The 19,369-nt window shown below is 45.0% G+C and overlaps 1 protein-coding gene across 1 annotated transcript in view; it reads left to right on the top strand.

Annotated features, from left to right (window-relative positions):
- STON2 (stonin 2) overlaps positions 1–19,369 on the top strand; it is a 132,789-nt gene that overhangs the window by 22,133 nt on the left and 91,287 nt on the right. Inside the window, exons 2-3 of the mRNA XM_080916057.1 lie at positions 10,257–10,506; positions 13,408–13,683. Coding sequence (XP_080772183.1) covers positions 10,419–10,506; positions 13,408–13,683 — 364 coding nt within the window. The 5' untranslated portion in view covers positions 10,257–10,418. The remainder of the gene's footprint in view (positions 1–10,256; positions 10,507–13,407; positions 13,684–19,369) is intronic.

Here is a 19,369-nt window from a genome sequence, read left to right as displayed (position 1 = left end):
AGGAAACCATGGCCGGTTCCCTGGCCTCCTGATGTCCACGCACATGATTTCTTAACTTTTCGTACTAAAAATGATGGCTTTGCACCATGGCTCCAAAGAGGCAAGCTCATGTCCCTGTGAGCTTAAAAAGCAAGGCAGAAAAGAATTTTTTAAAAAAAAATCTTTTGGACAGAGACATCTGTAATATGTTCCAAATGTAGCAGGCATAATTTTATGCATTTAAAAAAAACAAAAAAACCCTTTTCTTTGATTTATTATATTCTGTGGTTGCAACAGTGGTTGATTTTATTTGTTGCTCTGTCCTATAAAAAAAAAAAAACCAACAAAACAAAAGAACTTGTAATTTTTTCTTTTAACTAACCCAAAGCAGAAGTTTTGCCAAGTAACATAATCATTTTCTGATGACATGCAACAAATCACTCATCAGAGATGTAAAGAGCCTCTGCTTACTGTCCCACAGCTGGGTGGGTTCTCTGTCAGCTGGACCCACGGTGTAAACCCACGGGTGGCTGGAAGTGTGCTCACAGGAACTCAGGGGTCTCTCGGACTTTGACCTGTGACAGAATTCACTTCCTGTAGTCCCTGTTTAAAGGCCTCCTCCGTTAGGATGGGCACACTGGCCTACTCTCCACTTCTTAGGGTCCACTGAGCAGTAAACTTAATTGTATCCATAATATCCATTGTGCTGGGCAATGAGCACAGGAGAAACATCACTACTGGACTGAAACCAGGATGTGGGGATCCTAAGAGATCATCTCAGCACTCTGTTCGCTGTAAAAAAAAAAAAAAAAAAAAAAAAACAAAACAAAAAAAACCAAAACGGCATCACATTCATTTATCTGTATATCAGAAGATCTAGTAATAATAGTACAAACAAAAATATCTCCCCACATAACCATAAATAGGTGAGTGATTGTGGATGCTGGTACAGTGGCTTGATGACATTAGGACCAATGGTCATGGTCCTCGGAGTCATGATAACTCTACTTCCAGCAACCATTGCTGTATGTCCAAAAGGAACGTAGAATAATTTATAATTCAACACGAGAAGGATCACAGTTACCCGAGCTACAGCTGTCTTCCCCAGAAGAACAAAACGAAGATAAGAAAACACTTGCCAGAGCTGTATAACTCACCATTGTCTCCTCCCTTTAAGTCCGATTGGTCAGAAGTTGGGGACCAGTTACCCCACAGTCCAAGGAGGCTTCAGACACAAGTCTAGGAATGTGCCTGACTTAAATTGGTAGTGCAACCATCCTAGGTGCTGGGTGGTGAGAGGAAGAGGATGTTTAAATACTAACAGTGTTGTACCTGTGGATTTGGTGTAGGGCAGAGTGCAGAGCCCAGTGACCTGTGGTACTTATCTCTGGGTAACTGTACAGATGAATTTAGGTCTGAAGTATAGGCCCATTGATAGATGTAGAAGGCCTTGAGTTCAGTCCTCAACAAAGGAAACTCCCAAATAGCAGTAAGAAATTGAAATAATCCACGGAGCTAAGTTAAGCCAAGGTGAACTTTCCGAGGTGGAGTAAGCCATTACCTGACCGTAGAGTATGCTCTGCAGACCTTATGAGACCACAGAGTTCTGTGACACACTGGTTCCTAGGATGCCTGTCTCTCAGGACGACTGACTCAGGAATGAGCCAGAGACCAGAGGCAAAGCCTAATCAGTTTTTCAAGCCAAGTGTGACTTTGATCTTTGACTCTGAACGTGGGGCCCGAGTATTGTTTGGATAGCTCAAAGAACATTTTGAAGGAAAAAAAAAATCATGTAGTCAGGTAATTTGAAGTTGGGATTTGAAGATAAAACATTGCCTCATCTCTGGAGGGAATTACAAGTCAGCTATCTGAGACCCTTCTTTTTTCTCCTGGCTTATAAAAGGTCAGGAAAACTTTGAATTGATTTCCAAGTAGAAGGTGTATTTTCCCAGATCAGAAATGAGGTATTAGAAAATTACCTTTAGATTATCTGAGCTGGTATCTTTAAAAAAAAAATGTGAACACAACCAGGAGGATATATTTTAGGGAAGGACCCCCAATTCTGGCTATAACTGGCACCAAAGTGGCCTATCAGCAGTAATTCATCATGAAAATGACAATCCAGGCATTGCTCACAATGAAATACAAAATTTTCTTCCAGGGGGTCAGGAAAACTTGCCAGGTGAACTTCACCAAGTATCACCTCAGCTCTGTCCCAGGGAAATTTCCTGACTGCCGGGATCACAGCACTCCTGCTGAGCTATTTTAGCTGGTGGACTCTGCAGGATATTCCTTGTCACATTTGCCATCGCTATCACCAAATTTCTGACACAAGGCTATGTGTAAAGTAGAGGGGTTTGTTTGGCTCATGATTCTACTAGTGCCCAGAAGGTTCAGACAGCATGGCACCAACATCCTGGATGGAAAAGCTGGTTGGGAGGCAGCGTGAGGCAACTGTAGTTTACAAGAGCCTGTCCTTATGAGACAGCATCAGTCTGTGCATGAGTGTAGAGCATCTCGGACCTAATTTATCTTCTATGAGGCTCCACTGTTTAAAGGTTCTGCCTCCTTGGAACTGCCCTGAGAACTGACCCGAGGACATCAAGATCCCAGCACACACACATTTAGAAGCAGCCTAAAGTCAGGCAAGAGACAAAGGTTGTATGGGGAGGCAGAGGGGAGGAGGCAGAGGCCTGTCAGAGCAAGCTCAGAGAATCTTTGGGAGGACTGGAGTGCATATCCCCTGACTGAAACCATTTAGCTTCCTGACTATGCTGTTTGAACCAAGAAGGTCACAAAGACCACTAGTAGTCAATCCGAGGAGCCTTTGGGTACATATTATAGCTTTCGGTGCTATTGTGGAATCCCCAAGTGTGTTTCTTGTTTCTTGTGCCTTCTCTTGGGCTCTTTTCCTTTTATTTGTTTTATCCTATTCCAGTGTGTTAGTTTTTATTCTATTTTATTGTATTTTATTTTATTATTCCCTAGAAGTTTGTTTGTTTTTTAATGAGAGACAGAAAGGGGTAGACTTTGATGGGAGGGGAACTAGAGAGGAACTGGGAAGGAAAAGCCGGGGGGGGGGGGCACCATAATCAGGATGCAGTATGTTAGGAAAGAAAATTTATTTTCAATAAAAGAAAAAAAAATAACTATTAAAAAAATGTTGGGGGCTGGAGAGATGGCTCAGAGATTGAGAGCACTGACTGCTTTTCCAGAGGCCCTGAGTTCAAATCCCAGCAACCACATGGTGGCTCACAACCATCTATAATAGAATCTGATGCCCTCTTCTCGTATTTCTGAGGACAGCTACAGTGTACTCATGTAAATATAATAAATAAATCTTCAAAAAAAAAATAAAACAAAAAGAATGTTGGCGGCAACATGAAAGATACATCCCCTTCCCTCTGGAAACTCTCAGACTGGCTGGCAGCTAACCATTCATCATGACTGGATAAATGAGTGTGGGTCGCAGTAGCATCTGTACCCAGAACAGCTGGGAATGGAGTGTGAGGCTAGTGGAAGCTGGGGATGGACACCGTCTGCATTCTTAACCGATGCAACAGAAACTGAGTCTGCCTAATGTAAGAAGGAAATGAGTTTATGGAAGGTATTGGAGAAGTCACTGGGTCGTCAGCTGCCAAACTTGGCTTGGAATATAGGTTAAGAATCACAAGACAGCTGGCAGTGACCAGAGCCAGGGTGTTGGATGTTATATTTGCTTTTATCACTACTGAATCCAGATGCTACTACCACTGGGCGTGTACCAGATTTCCATTGCTCACAAGCTACTTATGTATCCTTCAAAGTCCAGGTACCATTCAGCGCTTTCTCAAGATCCCAACACCTGCTGACAAAGGGACAGAAACCACCTTTTTTTTTTCTTTTCAAAACATGGAGATTTTGGATATTGGGTGGGAAAAGAAAACCGAAATAAGCAACAATAACAGCACAACAAACGTTGCCATTATGAACATTTCATAGCAAAAAGAATCTGTCTTCTGTTCCTTTGGGTTGAATGGCCACTACTGAGAGAGCATTGACCCATACTCCTCTCAACCTGTGGGTCAGTGGTAGGGGGTCACTACAATGTGAGGGGCTGCATTAAAGGGCCGCAGCATTGGGAAGGCTGAGAACCAATGATTTAATGCTGGTTGAGTTAAAACCTGTGATGAAGAAGGAGCTAAGATTTTAAGAGGAGTAGGAGCCCATTAAATAACAGTGTAGGGGAAACATATCCCAAAGGGAAGATCTTGGGCTTATTAAATAGATAAATATATAAACAAATGACCGAATAGAACAAAGCATTCACCAAAACAGCCTTTAGTAGAAAATAATTCAGTTTGTCGGGAAGAGGGAATTCACATGGGGCGAAACAGATGAGGATAGACGCCTGCCCTGGAGCGCAGCCTTTACCGAGCTCCTGACAGGTACTCCGTGCTGTATGCAATGCGGAGAGCTAGCAGCAGGCAGGCTGCGCAGCCCCCTGCGCTCAGGGAGCCTTTGCTTTATTTTGCAAGTAGCCGTTGAGGAGGTTTTATCTAGCATAATAGGTTGTATAATAGGCCACAGGATAAGGCGGAGCACAGAGAGACAGAAAAGGACTAGTAACTAGAGAAGTAGTGAAGGCTGAACCCAGCTGAAGCTGTAAAAGTGGAGAGAGCTGGCCTAAAGAGGTTCTTCAGACTCATTCACTGCACCTGACACCGCTCCTGCCCCTCTCAGATAAGCAGTTGCAGGCTAGCTGTGCCATAGCTGTGTCTCAGTCCCAAAGGGCTTTGTCTTCTTCTTCTTCTTCTTCTTCTTCTTCTCCTTCTCCTTCTCCTTCTCCTTCTCCTTCTCCTTCTCCTTCTCCTTCTCCTTCTCCTTCTCCTTCTTCCTCTTCCTCTTCCTCCTCCTCCTCCTCCTCCTCCTCCTCCTCCTCCTCTTCCTCTTCCTCCTCTTCCTCCTCTTCCTCTTCCTCCTCCACATTCTCTATATTTACATTTCAGGTGTTATCTTCTTTCCACCCCATCCCCTCCCCCTTTCATTGCCTCCATGAAGGTGCTCCCTCTACAAACCACCCTCTCCCACATCAGCACCTTGGTGTTCCCCTACACTGGGAAAAAGTGCCTTCACTGGACCAAAGGCCTCTCCTCCCATTGATGCCAGAAAATGCTATCCTGTGCTGCATATGCAAATGAAGCCATGGGTCTCTCCATGTGTGCTCATTGGTTGGTGTTTTAGTCCCTGGGAGCTGTGGTGGGTTTTGTTAGTTAATAATTTTGTTCTTCTGATGATGTTGCTAAACTTTTCAGCTCCTTCAGTCCTTTCTGTAGCTCCTCCATTGGGGTCCCCGTGCTCAGTCCAATGGTTAGCTGCAAGCATCCTCCTCTGTATCAGTATGGTTCTGGCAGAGCCTCTGAGGAAGCATCCATATCAGGTCCCTGCCAGTAAGCACTACTTGACATCAACAAGGGCTTGTCTTATGCTCAGAGCACCATCCTCTTCTAGTTGAAGGTACAGACAAACCCGAGGTAGTCTCTGGACCTTTACTGGACCCCCGCAGTTCTGCAGAACAGGCCATCCGAATAGGCTTGGGAACAGAGGTGACTGTCTAGACCTCTGAAGTTGCCTGTGAACTATGCAAAGACGGTGCTGTTCTCTTGCATTATAACCCACTCCTGAAGTTCTGAACTCACTGTACTCACTGCAGCATTCCTAGTACCAGTTCCCGGTGGTGTCAGCCCCTTGACTATAGGGCACACAAGAAATGCTGTAACTGCTAACTCATCTTCCAGCAGCTGCTGAGCATGGTGAGCAATGCTGATCTCTTAGAAGCATGTGCTTGAGTCACTGTCCAGTCCTAAACCTTTAGCACCTTTTCCTTTTCCGTGCCATCTTCCCCTTGGCTTCTAAGGTCCCTTCATCCTTCTCTTCCACGTTTCCCAATACAAACCTCTATTCTCATCAGACTGTCCAGAGATTACCAAGGACTTACTTTCTCACTGATCCCTCTGTCGCCCTTTTTTTTTTTTTTTTTTGGTTTGGTTTTTTTGAGATACGGTTTCTCTGTGTAGCCCTGGCTATCCTGGAAATCACTCTGTAGACCAGACTGGCCTCGAACTCAGAGATCTGCCTGCCTCTGCCTCCCAAGCACTGGCATTAAAGGTGTATGATACCACCACCCGACTCCTAGCATAGTCTTACTCTTACCCATTAGTGTTCCAGAGCCCAGGGCTTCCTTCATATCTATGCAACCTGCTCCAGGCCTTTGTTTCTCCATCTCTCGGAGGACTCTCCATGGCTGACAGTCACAGCACCCCTGCACCCCACACTTGTTTGCTTTTCTGTCTCCCTCCACTAAGTTATGTCTGCTTGAGGGTTGCTGTCTCGAAGAACAGCTCACACGTTCCCGGGAGCACAGAGCTCGTGAGTGTGAGGGACTGGCCTAAGATGATCTCCTTCTGATGCCTCTGCGGTCAGATGACTGCATTCTCCTTCTCCATGATGTCAGGCCTAAATGATGCTGCCGAAGGCGAGAGGTGTCCTTACAATGGCATCCCAAAGTCTTCCTTGGGATCTCTGTTGTCTCCACGTCGCTCCTGCTGCTGACTGTGAGTCACTGCTCATCTGTGGTGACTCCAAGCCTCACTTCATGATTCACAGGCTAAAAGTGGCGTGAGGTTTCTACTGAGGAACTAATTCCAGCCTGAACTGAGCTTCACAATTACTGGGTTCCTCTGTGGGTTTTGAGCTCCGAGTGTCGAGCTTCTCACGACATGTACCTAGAATGCATTTCTCAGTGACATGCTGGGAGGTTCCCGGCAACTCCTGTCCTGTCAGCCTTCCTTTGGCTCATATCTGGTCTAAAGGAATAAGCTAAGGAAGAGTGGAGAATTCCTCCGGGCTTTTCTTTTGTGTATTCCTGCTGAGTGATAGTTTGGTTTCTCAGGCAGAACATGCGTCTGTCTGTCTGTCTGTCTGCCAAGAGGAAGTTTCAGCACTGGCCTCTGGGCCCCCTGTGACCAAGCACTTAGCATCTGAGAGACCTGCTCTAATCATGAGTGAGAGGGCAAATCACTGGAGAGGGGATGGATTCGTTAATGACAGCAATGGGACAGCTTTGTAGATCTGTATTCTACAACAGCTGTAGCACCTCGGGTGAGACTGAACAGCAGCTGTGATGACAATGGGCAGCATCTTGGAATGGTGCCTGTCACCGGGTAATTCCTCTGTGAGGTCACCTGCTATCACTGTCACTGTTTTGTTTCTTTCTGAGACAGAGTCTCATGAAACCCTAGGCTAGTCTCAAATTGTAGCTGAGGATAGCCTCAAACTTCTAGTCCTCCTGCCTCTAGAGCCTGAGTGCTGGGTTTGCAGGTGAGTACCAGCATGCTCAGTTTACACAGTCATAGTACAGGGCCTCATGCGTGCTAGGGCATCAGTCTACCCGGTCGCTGCTCAGTAGCTGCAGCCTATCTGTCTCGTTATTGCAGAAGGCTTATTGTGCCCACGACTGAACACTTGGTGTTCACAATCCCACTGAGTCCTTTGAACATGGTGTTTCTCAGCAATAGTAACCCTAACTAGGACACCAGTCATGTATTCATTGAGCCATGAGAAGGATCAGCAGGCAAAGGCTCTTGCTACCAGTACTGATGACATTTGTTCTATACCTGGAACTCACATGGCAAGGTACACACACACACACACACACACACACACACACACACACCTAGGAACTATTCATCCTGAAGAGCCTACCTGTTCTTAGGGTTTCCTGCCCCCCTTCACGTTTTCTTTCCCTCTCCCTGTCCATCTCTCCAACCCCACTTATGCATGGATTTTGCTGGGCTCCCCACGGTGGGATAAGCTGGATGTTTTGCCCATGGAGCTGTGACGAGGCATGTGTCAGCACATGCCTCGTATTGTGGTTTTCTTTCCGAGAGGCCCAGCGGGGGCGCGGCCTCACATCCAGCTGCTGTTTCTGAGAAGCCGAAGCCCCACTCTTCGGTTTTGCTGTCTTATCTTGGCTCACAGCCATTACCAACCACCCTGAGTGACACCGGCACTAACGTTGGCGGGACTAAAGAAAAGCTCGCAGGCATGGGAAGCAGTGCTTGTGTTTGTGGCTGAATTACTCGAGGTAAGATCTGCTTTAGGACAGCAGCATTCTCCAGGATGCTTGTACATGTCCAGGCCTGTGGCTAGTAAAGGATCTCAGGGAGGGCCTTGGACTAGAGACTTCTGTACATTCCATCCTTTGTGCGCCTTGGGTGTTCTGGCAGGTATCCACACGGGAATCTCTCAGGAGGTGTCAGCACAGTTCATTGCAGTTGATGTCCGTAAACTACTTAGGTGTCTGACAGTGTGCATATACTTTGTGTGTGTGTGTGTGTGTGTGTGTGTGTGTGTGTGTGTGTGTGTGTTTGTGTGTGTGTTTGTAACTTGAAGATTACAGATTGAAGATTTTGGCATCAGAGGACCTTGGTTCAGGGATTGGCTCTGTTACCCACAGATTTTTTTCCCAGAGTACTTGGTTGTTGTGGCTTCTCTTTGTTGGTTCTTTTATATAGAATACCTCCATGAGAAACGAGTCAATGACATAAGACAATGACATTTTTCTCCTTATAGCCCTAGAAGAAGCATTTTAGGACTGCCAGGGGCACATTTTAGTGTCACCTAATTTTCTCTCTACTCAGATCCTTTTTAATCTATAAAAAAATACTATTTTGTCACATGATCTAGTCATCTGACATGGAGGATGAGGGCTGCTAAAGTAACTCAGTTGGTAGAGTGCTCACCTTCCTTGCAGGAAGTCCTGAGTTTGACCCACAGCACAACTTAAACCCAGTACTTCTCAGTCTTCATAATGCCTTGACCTTTTAACCCAGTTCCTCATGATGTGGTGACCCCCAACCATAAAATTATGTTCATTGCTACTTCATGACTGCAATTTTGCTAGTGTGATGAATCTTAATGTAAATATTTGATTGCAGGATATCTGATAGGTGACCCCTGTAAAAGAGTCATTGTATTCCGAAAGGGGCTGAGACATACAGGTTGAGAATCACTGATTTAAACCGAGCATACTGCTGTATACCTTTAGTCTCAGCATAGGAGGTGGGTGCAGGAAGATAAGAAGTTTTTCCATATAGCAAAGATGGCCTTGGACATATGAGACTGTCTCAAAAAAACAAGCAATCAAACAAACAACAAACCAGTACACTAATCACTTAAGTGAAGGACTGTACAAAAATAGGTTTCTGACAACTATAAATTTTAACATAAGCAGTTGCTTTAAGAAGTATAAAAAAAAGTCTTTATCCCATCAAACAAGGCAAAACTATTAAATATTTTCTTTACTGATTTTTCTCTCAGTATAAATTGTTCACTGAAGATAAAAACCTAGAACAAAGTCTAACTATTATTGTTATTGTGACAGCTGAGTTACATCATTCTAGAACCATCTGAATAGCGTATTCGCTTAGCAAGAACAGTAGTGCTGAAGACTAGCTCATCTGCAAAATCACATTAATTTTGCATTAATCCTCATTCAGTCATCAGAAGATCAAGAGCTAGGTTCCAGTTGTAAAAAGACGTGAAGAAACTGAGCCAATGAAGTAATATTGAAACATCCACAGAACATAATTGCTGTGCAAGTAAAGATTTGACGTTTATATACTAATTCAAACTGACCTGGATTGAAAATGTATTTAACTCATTTTTTCCAGTAGAGCAAATATTCCCCAGCCTTTTACATAAATGAACAAGAGTTGACTTTATGATTGTTTTGCTTTATTTTGTTTCTACTTGATTGGTTAATCATGGTTAGAGATGCCATCTGGGAGCTGCTGGGTTTCAGCCAGAGATTCAAATCAGACTCTGGAAAAGTTACTTGCCTGAGGCAAGAAAGCACTCTGGCTTCACGGAAAGGAGTGTGCTTTTATTTCTCCATCTTTGTAAAAATGGTGAAAGCACTCTGAACACATCTTTAATACTTAATAAGGACCGTTAGCCTCCCATTGTGGATGACAGTGTTTCTGAAACAGGGTGGGGAAATTGGGAACTCTTAACTGCTAACATTTGAGCGGTTAATTGGTGGTCTGTTCTAAATCTTTTTCTGGGGATCTTGGTGTTAACAGAGAGTGGTTGATAGAAAAAAGAAGTTGCCACAAAATCTGGCACGTTGGAAACTGCCCAAAACCTCCTCATGGAGTTCAAAGCGCAAGCAAACCTGTGTAGATTCAACATAATGCAATGTTTACCAATTTCCATTTATTTTCTTATTTAAACAGATCTCTGCCTGGCAAATTAACCAAAGGCAAGGAGGACTGGCCTTATCTCCTTTCTGAGTGCTGCCGTTCACAAGACCTCTGTGTGCCGCCACATTTACCCCAGACATCTTTCTGGGGTCCACTTGAGGTCAGCTGCGTGACGATGAACAGCATCCTCTTAGCATGACGACCTTGGACCATGTCATAGCCACCCACCAGTCAGAGTGGGTCTCTTTCAGTGAAGAGCCATTGTTCCCTACCTCTTTAGAGGGTAAGTCTGATTCTTGGTCATTCACAGATGGAATTCTAATAAAGGAAAAAAGAAGAAGTCACTCGGTCCCTTACCACAGGTACACATGGATTTTTTTCATTCAGTAGCAGAGGAGGGTGTCTTCTCAGCTTGAGGCATCACCAAAACCCCGGGAACATGAAGGGCACATGCCTATTTCTTCCAAGGGACATAACTTCTTTTTTTTTTTTTAATTTTATTATTTATTTTATTTATATGAGTATACTGTAGCTGTTTTCAGACACATCATCATAAGAGGGCATCAGATCCCATTACAGATGGTTGTGAGCCACCATGTGGTTGCTGGGATTTGAACTCAGAACCTCTGGAAGAACAGTCAGCTCTCTTAACCACTGAGCCATCTCTTCAGCACCGGGACATAACTTCTAATCATATATTGTTTTATTGTTGGTCTCTTTTCGTGGTTACTCCCACCAGCCATGTACATATTTTTCTAGTTTTAAAGTGTAGTTGTTAAAAGTGACAGACAGGTTCTGAGCCAGATTGCAAAACTCTAACCTTGTTCTCATTACAGGTGAATGGTACGCCCTTGGGTGAACGATTTGTGTGTAGAGTGAGGTGGCAGGTGTGTGGCATCTGCACATGCTCTGCCCATCTGTGTGGAGGATAGAGCAGGACATCACTTGTCATCATTCTCTGAGTTGTCATGACACAGGATCTACCCATAAAACAGAACCCCATTGTTTTAGCTAGGTTGGTTGACCAGTAAGCTCCCTAAGAACTGCTTGTTTCTGTTCAATAGGTTATAGGTGTGTGTGGCCGTGCTTGTTTTTTTCTGTGGGCACTGAGGATTTGAACTCAGGTCCTCACAGTTCCAGAGCAAGCACTGTTACCCACATCTTTCTAGCATTTCTTTTGGTTTCTTGTTTTGTCCTGTTCCATTCTGTTTCTTGTTTTTCAAGACAGGGTTTCTTCTGTGTAGTCCTGAGTCCTGGAATTTGCTCAGTAGACCAGGCTAGCCTCAAACTCGGAGATCCACCTGCCTCTGCCTCCCAAATTCTGGGACTACCAGCATGTGCCACCACACCTGGCTGGCTTTCTGTTCTAAGCATATTTTTACACTATAATCTTGGCTGTCCTTGTACACTAGGCTGGCCTTGACTCCACAGCCATCCTCTTACCTCTGCCTAGTGACTGCTGGGTTTACACCATGCCTAGCCTCCAGAATGATTTGTTTCCGAATTGCTGCATTGTCTATGTAAGAGGAATGATTATGGGCCTGCCTCAGGAGCTTTTGTAAGCATCTGTCATCAGATATAAAATGCCTAGTGGAGTGTGTGGTCCATGCAAAGAGATCAGCATTGTTGTCCCGGACCACCGTAGAAGTGACCATATTGTTCTTTAGGAGAGTGTTGCTCTGGGATGAAGGTTAAGATAGATGTAGGGATATTTGCAGCACCATGTCAGTTGGATGGCTTTGACTTCACCTGTACCAGCTGGGCTCTCCTCAGCACAGATAAAGAGTGTTAGTCAATTGGTACACAGTCCAGTGATGTATCCACATGGACAGCCTTAAATGTGGCCATCTGAATTGAGATGTGCTGAAAGTACTTCATACAGAGATATACATACTCAGAACGTATCTTGACTGCTGGGAGAAAAACTTACTCAGTAAATGAACTTGCTATGCATCCATTGACCTAAGTTCAAATTGCCAGGGCCTGTTGAACAAGCCTAGTATGGCTGCATGCACCTCTAACCCTACCACTGTGGATGGTACTAAGTAGGAAGATTGCTGCAGCTGAATGGCCACCAGTCCAATTCCAGATCCAGTGAGCGGCCTTGTTTTCAAAGGATAAAGCAAAGTGGGATAGAGCAGGAGAGTTACGTGATCTCTCCTGGCCTCCGTACATGTATGTGCACGTGTGTGCACCTACTCATACTCACGTACAGATACCACAAATGTGGGGGGTTGTTTTGGTTTTTTATTGCTGATTTTCATTTTTTTTGTTTGTTTTCATCTCTTGTTTTTGTTTTTCTGTTTTTCCTTAGTTTAGGTGGTTTGAGGGGGTTGTTTTTGATTTGTTTTGTTTTGTGTTTCGGGTTTTTTTGTTGTTGGTTGGTTGGTTTTGTTGTTTTGTTTTTGGGGTTTGTGTGTATGTGTGTGACAGAGAAAAAGGAAGAATATGATGTTGGGTCGGTAGATCCTCGGGAATATCTGAGAAGAGTTTTGTACCAAGTTCCTACAGAGAACTAGTTTGTCCAGAACAGAGTTTGAAGTTTTCTCTTATTTTATTTTATTTTGGTGCAAAAAGAAGCTCTACTGTTCAGCCATGGACCCCACCCCACTATTCCATACCGATTCTCATTTGTCCTACTCAGCTCAGGAATATTTTCTGTTGTCATTTGAATGTGTGGCCCTCAAGCTGGACATAGATACTGAGATTAAAAATAATGGGCAGGGGCTATCAAGATAGCTTAACTGATGGAGTACCAGCTGTGAGCATTGGGACCTGAACCCAGTCTCCAACATCCACATAAAGTAGCCAGCCGTGCACAACTACAGACCCAGCATGGGGGGAGGGGACTGGCAGGCAGGTCCCTGGGCTCACTGGCCAGCCAGTCCAGTCAAACAAATGAGGTCCAGGTTCAGGGAAAGACCCTGGCTCAAAAAGTGAGGTGGAGGGTAAAGAACAGCATCTCGGTATTGACCTCCAGCCTCAATGGGTACACACAGTATACACTTGGCTACTGTACCCCCTCGTGTGTATACACTGACTACGTCACCCCCGAAAGCAGAGAACAATCAATGAAAACAACTGATGGCCTCCATCCCCTACACCACGCCATAAGGAAGGAAGATACATATCCCTTCCCCGGGGGAGACAGTTGTGTAATGGTCGTGTTTGGTATCTGATGCAGGGAGCACTGAAGAGCACTCCCCGGGATTGTCCTCTTCCTCAGACCAGTCTGAGAGCTCGTCTGGGGAGAATCATGCAGTGGATGAAGGCTCCCAGGACCTTTCCCACTCTGAGCAGGACGACTCTTCCGAAAAGATGGGCCTCATCTCTGAAGCAGCCTCCCCTCCGGGGAGCCCTGTGCAGCCCACACCTGATCTGGCCTCAGCCATCAGCAACTGGGTCCAGTTTGAAGATGACACCCCCTGGAGCAACACTTCACCGCCTCACAAGGAAACAGGTAAGCTGGGAAGGAAGTTAGGGAGGGTTCTGGTTTGGTACAGGCTCTGGAAGGGTCTTTTCCATTTCTTTCTGAGTTCTAGATCCTGGAAACACAAAGGAGAGAGCAAAGACCTCCCTCCCATTCCTTCTAACTTTACAACAAGGTTTTGCTTGAAATAAGCACATAAAACAGTGTGTGTGTGTGTGTGTGTGTGTGTGTGTGTGTGTGTGTTCTGGGTCATTTTCAGAGTTTTAACTTCTGGCCCTGGCTATCTATTTGTCTGCATGGGTACTTACATATTTGATCTATTAGGAATTAGAATTACATTCAATCAGCTCCTATATTGTAAGCTCTAGACACATAGACACGAGCAGTTCTCTAGTGTGGCCCACTCACCATCCCTAAGCAGGGGCAGATTAATACTTGAGCTGTTGGAATCAGAACCCTTAGAGGAGATGCTCACAAAAGGCAGAGCTCCTGTTTTGCTGCACTCTAGTTATGGGAAGCTGCACTGTGAAGCTGGGAGAAGACAGGCAGTTGTCAGTCCTCATGCTCGCCCATCCCCCCATAGCACACCCCACTCTCCATCCCAAGTCTCCTGCTCACATGACCGTTTACTGTGATCCAGCATGCCAAGGGAGGTTGTATTGGGGTTGTATTGGTCCCTTACTTGCAGCTGTAACAAATTACCACACATTTGGTGGCTTAAATAATGTGAGCGGATTTACCTGTAATCCTGCCTTTCAGAAATCCCGAATTGTGTTCCATTTTCGAGATTCTAGGCAAGAATCCATTTCCTGGCCCTCTACAGATTCCACGGGCCATCCAAGTTCTTTGACCTAGGGATCCCTTCCTTTGTCTCCAACACCAGAACTATAGTATTGTTCTGTTCTGACATTTTCCCAGTGCCCCCTTCCATATTTCTATTAATTTTCATTTATATAAGTACACTGTAGCTATCTTCAGACACACCAAAAGAGGGCACTAGATGTCATTACAGATGGTTATAAGCCACAATGTGGTTGCTGGGATTTGAACTCAAGACCTCTGGAAGTGCAGTCAGTGCTCTTAACCACTGAGCCATCTCTCCAGTGCACCCCCCCTTCCATTTTTAAAGACTCTTGTGGTTACGTTGGGCTTATATGAATAATATTTCTATCTTAATGTCTCGGTCAATGTTCTGTTGCTGTGAAGAGACACACACCACAACAACTCTTATAAAGAGAAACATTTAGCTGAGACGTCCTTCCAGGTTCAAAGATTTAGCCCATTGTTGTCATGACAGGAAGCATGGCAGTGCATGGGAGACATGGTGCTGCAGAGGTAGCTGAGGGTCCTACATCCAGATTGGCAGTCAGTAGGAAGTAGAAAGAGAGACACCGGGCCTGGCTTAAAGACTTACCTCCAAATCCCTGTCAAGTAGTGCTACTCCCTAATGACCAAGCATCCAAATTTATGTAGTAGTTTGAGTAAGGGCCATTCGTACTCAAACCACCACACTCAAGATCCTTAACATACTCATATCTGCTAAATCCCTTTGCCATATGAGGTAAATCCACAGGTCCTGAGACTTAGGAGGGTATCTTCTGTACAGAAGTAGAGGACATGGTTGTCTCTTCTACAGAGTCAAAAAGTGGGTTTGGTATGTTTTTCTGTTGATGGGTTAAATAGTTTGCTAGTTTAAAAAAACAAAAACAAAAACAAAAAAACTATGATCTGAAGTCAGGCGTTGTTGTAAAGCTTGGGAAATTTAGTAAGATCCTGTCAAAATTAAATAAATAAATAAATAAATAAATAAAAACAAAACAGAAACATTTTAAAGGCCAGTGTAGAGCATTATCTAGAATACTGGCACATAGCTCTACATGTACTAAGCATGTTTATTGTACATGGTCTGAGCATGCTCCTGTACATGGTCTGAGCATGCTTCTTGTCCATGGTCTGAGCATGCTTCTGTCCATGGTCTGAGCATGCTTCTAGTTCATGGTCTGAGCATGCTTCCTGTCCATGGTCTGAGCATGCTTCTGTCCATGGTCTGAGCATGCTTCCTGTCCATGGTCTGAGCATGCTTCCTGTCCATGGTCTGAGCATGCTTCCTGTCCATGGTCTGAGCATGCTTCCTGTCCATGGTCTGAGCATGCTTCCTGTACATGGTCTGAGCATGCTTCTAGTGCATGGTCTGAGCATGCTTCCTGTCCATGGTCTGAGCATGCTTCCTGTCCATGGTCTGAGCATGCTTCCTGTACATGGTCTGAGCATGCTTCCTGTCCATGGTCTGAGCATGCTTCCTGTCCATGGTCTGAGCATGCTTCCTGTACATGGTCTGAGCATACTTCTGTCCATGGTCTGAGCATGCTTCTAGTCCCAACTACTTGAGTGAATGATCACTTGTGCCCTGGAGTTTGAGGCAAATTTAGGCAGTGTGGTTAGAACTTGAATTGAAGTTTTCCCCTATAGGCTTAGAGAACTTGGTGGTGCTGTTTGGGGTGGAACCAGAGCCTTGCAGGAGGAATTACATAGAGGTCAGGGGTGGCTTTGAGTGTCCATAGCCTCGTTCACTTCCAGTTTGTTCTCTCTGCTTCCTTCATGAGGGTGGAAGTGAGTGTGATCTCTTGATTTCTGGATCTGCCTCTGCTAACCTGCCATCACCACCATTATGGATTCTAACACTCTGGGACTGTAAGCCGTAACAGGCCAAAATGCTTTCCTCCCTAGGTTGCCCTTGATTGTGGTATCGTATTACAGCAACAGAAAACTAGCTAATGCTGACCCATCTTCAAAAATAATTTCCTTTTTCTCACATGCCTCCATGTCATTAAAAATAATTTCAAGGAAATATGAAAGTGGTCTGGAGTGATGGCTCAGTGGTTAAGAGCTCTTGCTGATCTACCAAAGAACCTGGGTTTGAATCCCAGCACCCACAGTGATTGACAGCTCACATCAGTCTGTACTCAAGGGCAGCCTAATGTCCTTTTCTGGCTTTCTTAAGGCACTGCATGCTGCTGGTGGTGCACAAGACATGCATGCAAGCAAAACACCCACGCACATAAAATGAAATCAAGTTGAAGTTTAAAAGAATATATAAAATACAATTCTGCCGTATAACACGTGTTTTCCTTTTGACAAAATACCTCACACCTTCAGATGCGCTTAATATTTAAGCGTCAGATTTTTCAGTGACTTGTTGGTGATTGAGCCGTGATGCTCAAAACAGGGTAGATGATGTGACAGACAGATCCAGACTGGTTCAGTCTGGCTGGAGAGAGGGGAGGTGACCCTTACCGACCATCTGACACTGTGCTCTTCCTTCTAGAAAATTCATGCAGGAAATTATGGAACACAGGTGTTGTACTTGGAATGTTTCATCTCCCCAGGATTCATGTTGAAATCTAATCACCAGTATGTTGGTATTTTGGGGTCTGTGGGAGATGACTGGTTCGCCTGAGTGGAACCTTTGTGAGCGGGACTCTTACCCTTATGAAAGAGACTCGAGGGAGCACATGCCTCCTCCTATTGCAGTGTTTAACTTCCTGCCGTGTAGTGACCCCAGCTGCTCTCTGCACCCTCACTAAGTCCTAATCTGCTGTCTTCATCCTGGCCTTCCCAGCCTCCCAACCTGCAGGGATTAAATTTATATGCTTTCTAAGTTACCCAAACCACAGTATTGTATTATGGAAGCAAGAACAGAAAACACAGTCACTGTTGTTATTTAGTTTTGTGGAAACGGGCTCATGTAGCCCAGGCTAGCCTTTAACTTTCTATGTAGCAGAGGCTTACTAGCCTTGACCTTCTGATCCTCCTGCTTCCATCTCCAAAATAGTGAGATTATAGAAGGGCACCACTAAGTCAGGCTGGTTTTCGTTTGGTTGTTTGGTTTGGCTTTTCTGTGTATCCCTGGCTGTTCTAGAACTAGGTCTGTAGACCAGGCTGGCCTATCTCTTACTCCAGAGTGCTGGGAGTAAAGACATTATCTTAGTTAGGGTTTCATTTTTATAGACAACACAACCAAGGCGATTCTTATAAGAGAAAACATTTAATTGGGCTTGGCTTGCAGGTTCAGAGGTTCAGTCCATTATCATCATGGTGGGAAGTATGGCAGTGTGCAAGCAGACATGGTGCTGGAGAAGGAATGGAGTGTTCTACATCTTGATTCATAAGGCAGGCGAAGGGGGACTGTGTTACTAGATTTAGCTTGAGCATAGGAGACCTTAATTAAAACCTGCTCCGACAGTAACACGTTTCTTCCAGCAAAGCCACAGCTCCTAATACTGGCACTCCCTATGGGCCAAGCATTCACACAGATTCTATGTATAGGCAGTACAAACCACCACAGGCATGCACTACCACTGTCTGGCTAAGCCTGGCTGCTCTTTGTTGTCAGTAAGTTACGTTGTCACTATACCATCTTACACATGCTTTACGTCATCATCTAAGGAAAGTATTGGTGTCCATCCATGTTTCTGCGAGGACACTGGGTTAGGCAGGGGTTGAGAGTTTGTTCAGGGCTATAGGCTAAGAGGTGATAGAAGAGAGCCTTAACACAGGGCTTGCTGGCCTCGAGACCTCGGAGCTGCCAGAGCTGAGCTGTGGTGTTGCCTCACTCTTCCTCTTCCCTACAGCACACCCAAGGGAAAGAAAGGGCTGGGCGGCTAGAACGAACAGATCACAGATAGGAATCAACGCATCCGGATTCTTTCACATCTTGTTCAGACCTTGCCTTTAGTCGCTAGTCGCTGAAAACCATTCACGTGACAGATGGGTCCCCTGGCCTCGACTCTTCAGCACTTACTTTTACAAAATAATTTGAAGATGGCATGGCCCTGTCATCCCAGCATTTAAGATGCTGATGCAGGAAGCCAGCAGTTAAGAATAAAAACATCATATTTTGCCAGGTGGTGAAGGAACACAGCTCTGATGCCAGCACTCGGGAGGCAGAGGCAGGCGGATCTCCGAGTTCGAGGCTAGTCTGGTCTTCAGAATGGTTTGCAGGACAGCCAGGGCTACACAGAGAAGCTCCGTCTCAAAAAGAAAAAAAAAAAAAAAAAATCTAAGCCACATTCTAACCCCACCAATGCCCCACTTAACCCGTGAGAGAGCACACTAAGTAAAATGCTGCAGGGTTTTTTTCTTATTATGCTAACCATCCTTTACTACATGGGCCCACTTCCCTTGGGCTTCCTCCCTTGGACTCTCATCTAACAATAAGAAGGAAAGGCTGGTAGTGATCACTGCAAATGGAAAATCAGAAAAATTGGCCGTCAGTCCACTTAGCGTGGATAACATAGACATTCCACAGGTTAGACAGGTGCTCACTCTGGAAGCTAGGGCATAGCTCAGATTTGAACTTAAATTCAAAGCATGCGGATCTATTGTCCTGTCAAGAATACCATGCCTGTTCCTGCAGGCACCCCACAGGGACAGCCCCTTATCTGTACAGCAAGCTCCTTCACAATGCTGGAGGCATGGTCACACTTCCTGCATTCACGGCAGTCTGCTCCACGATTTTGGTAAAGGAGTTTTATGATCTCCTAGGCTAAATAGCAGCTCCCAGAGGCAGCAGCAGGTTCTACTACCTTTAACCTGTGAATGTTATCTTATCTGGAGAAGGAACTCTAGAAGAGATGTAACTCACTTAAAGATTTCAAGAGGAGGAGGAGATCAAGGGCCCTAAATTCTTAGGTGAGGTCGGCTTTGTCCACACAAT

The sequence above is a fragment of the Micromys minutus genome (assembly GCF_963924665.1).
Source record: "Micromys minutus genome assembly, chromosome: 1".
Classification (NCBI taxonomy): Eukaryota; Metazoa; Chordata; class Mammalia; order Rodentia; family Muridae; genus Micromys; species Micromys minutus.
The sequence above is the reverse complement of the archived record's forward strand: the minus strand, read 5'-3'. Positions and strand labels throughout refer to the sequence as shown.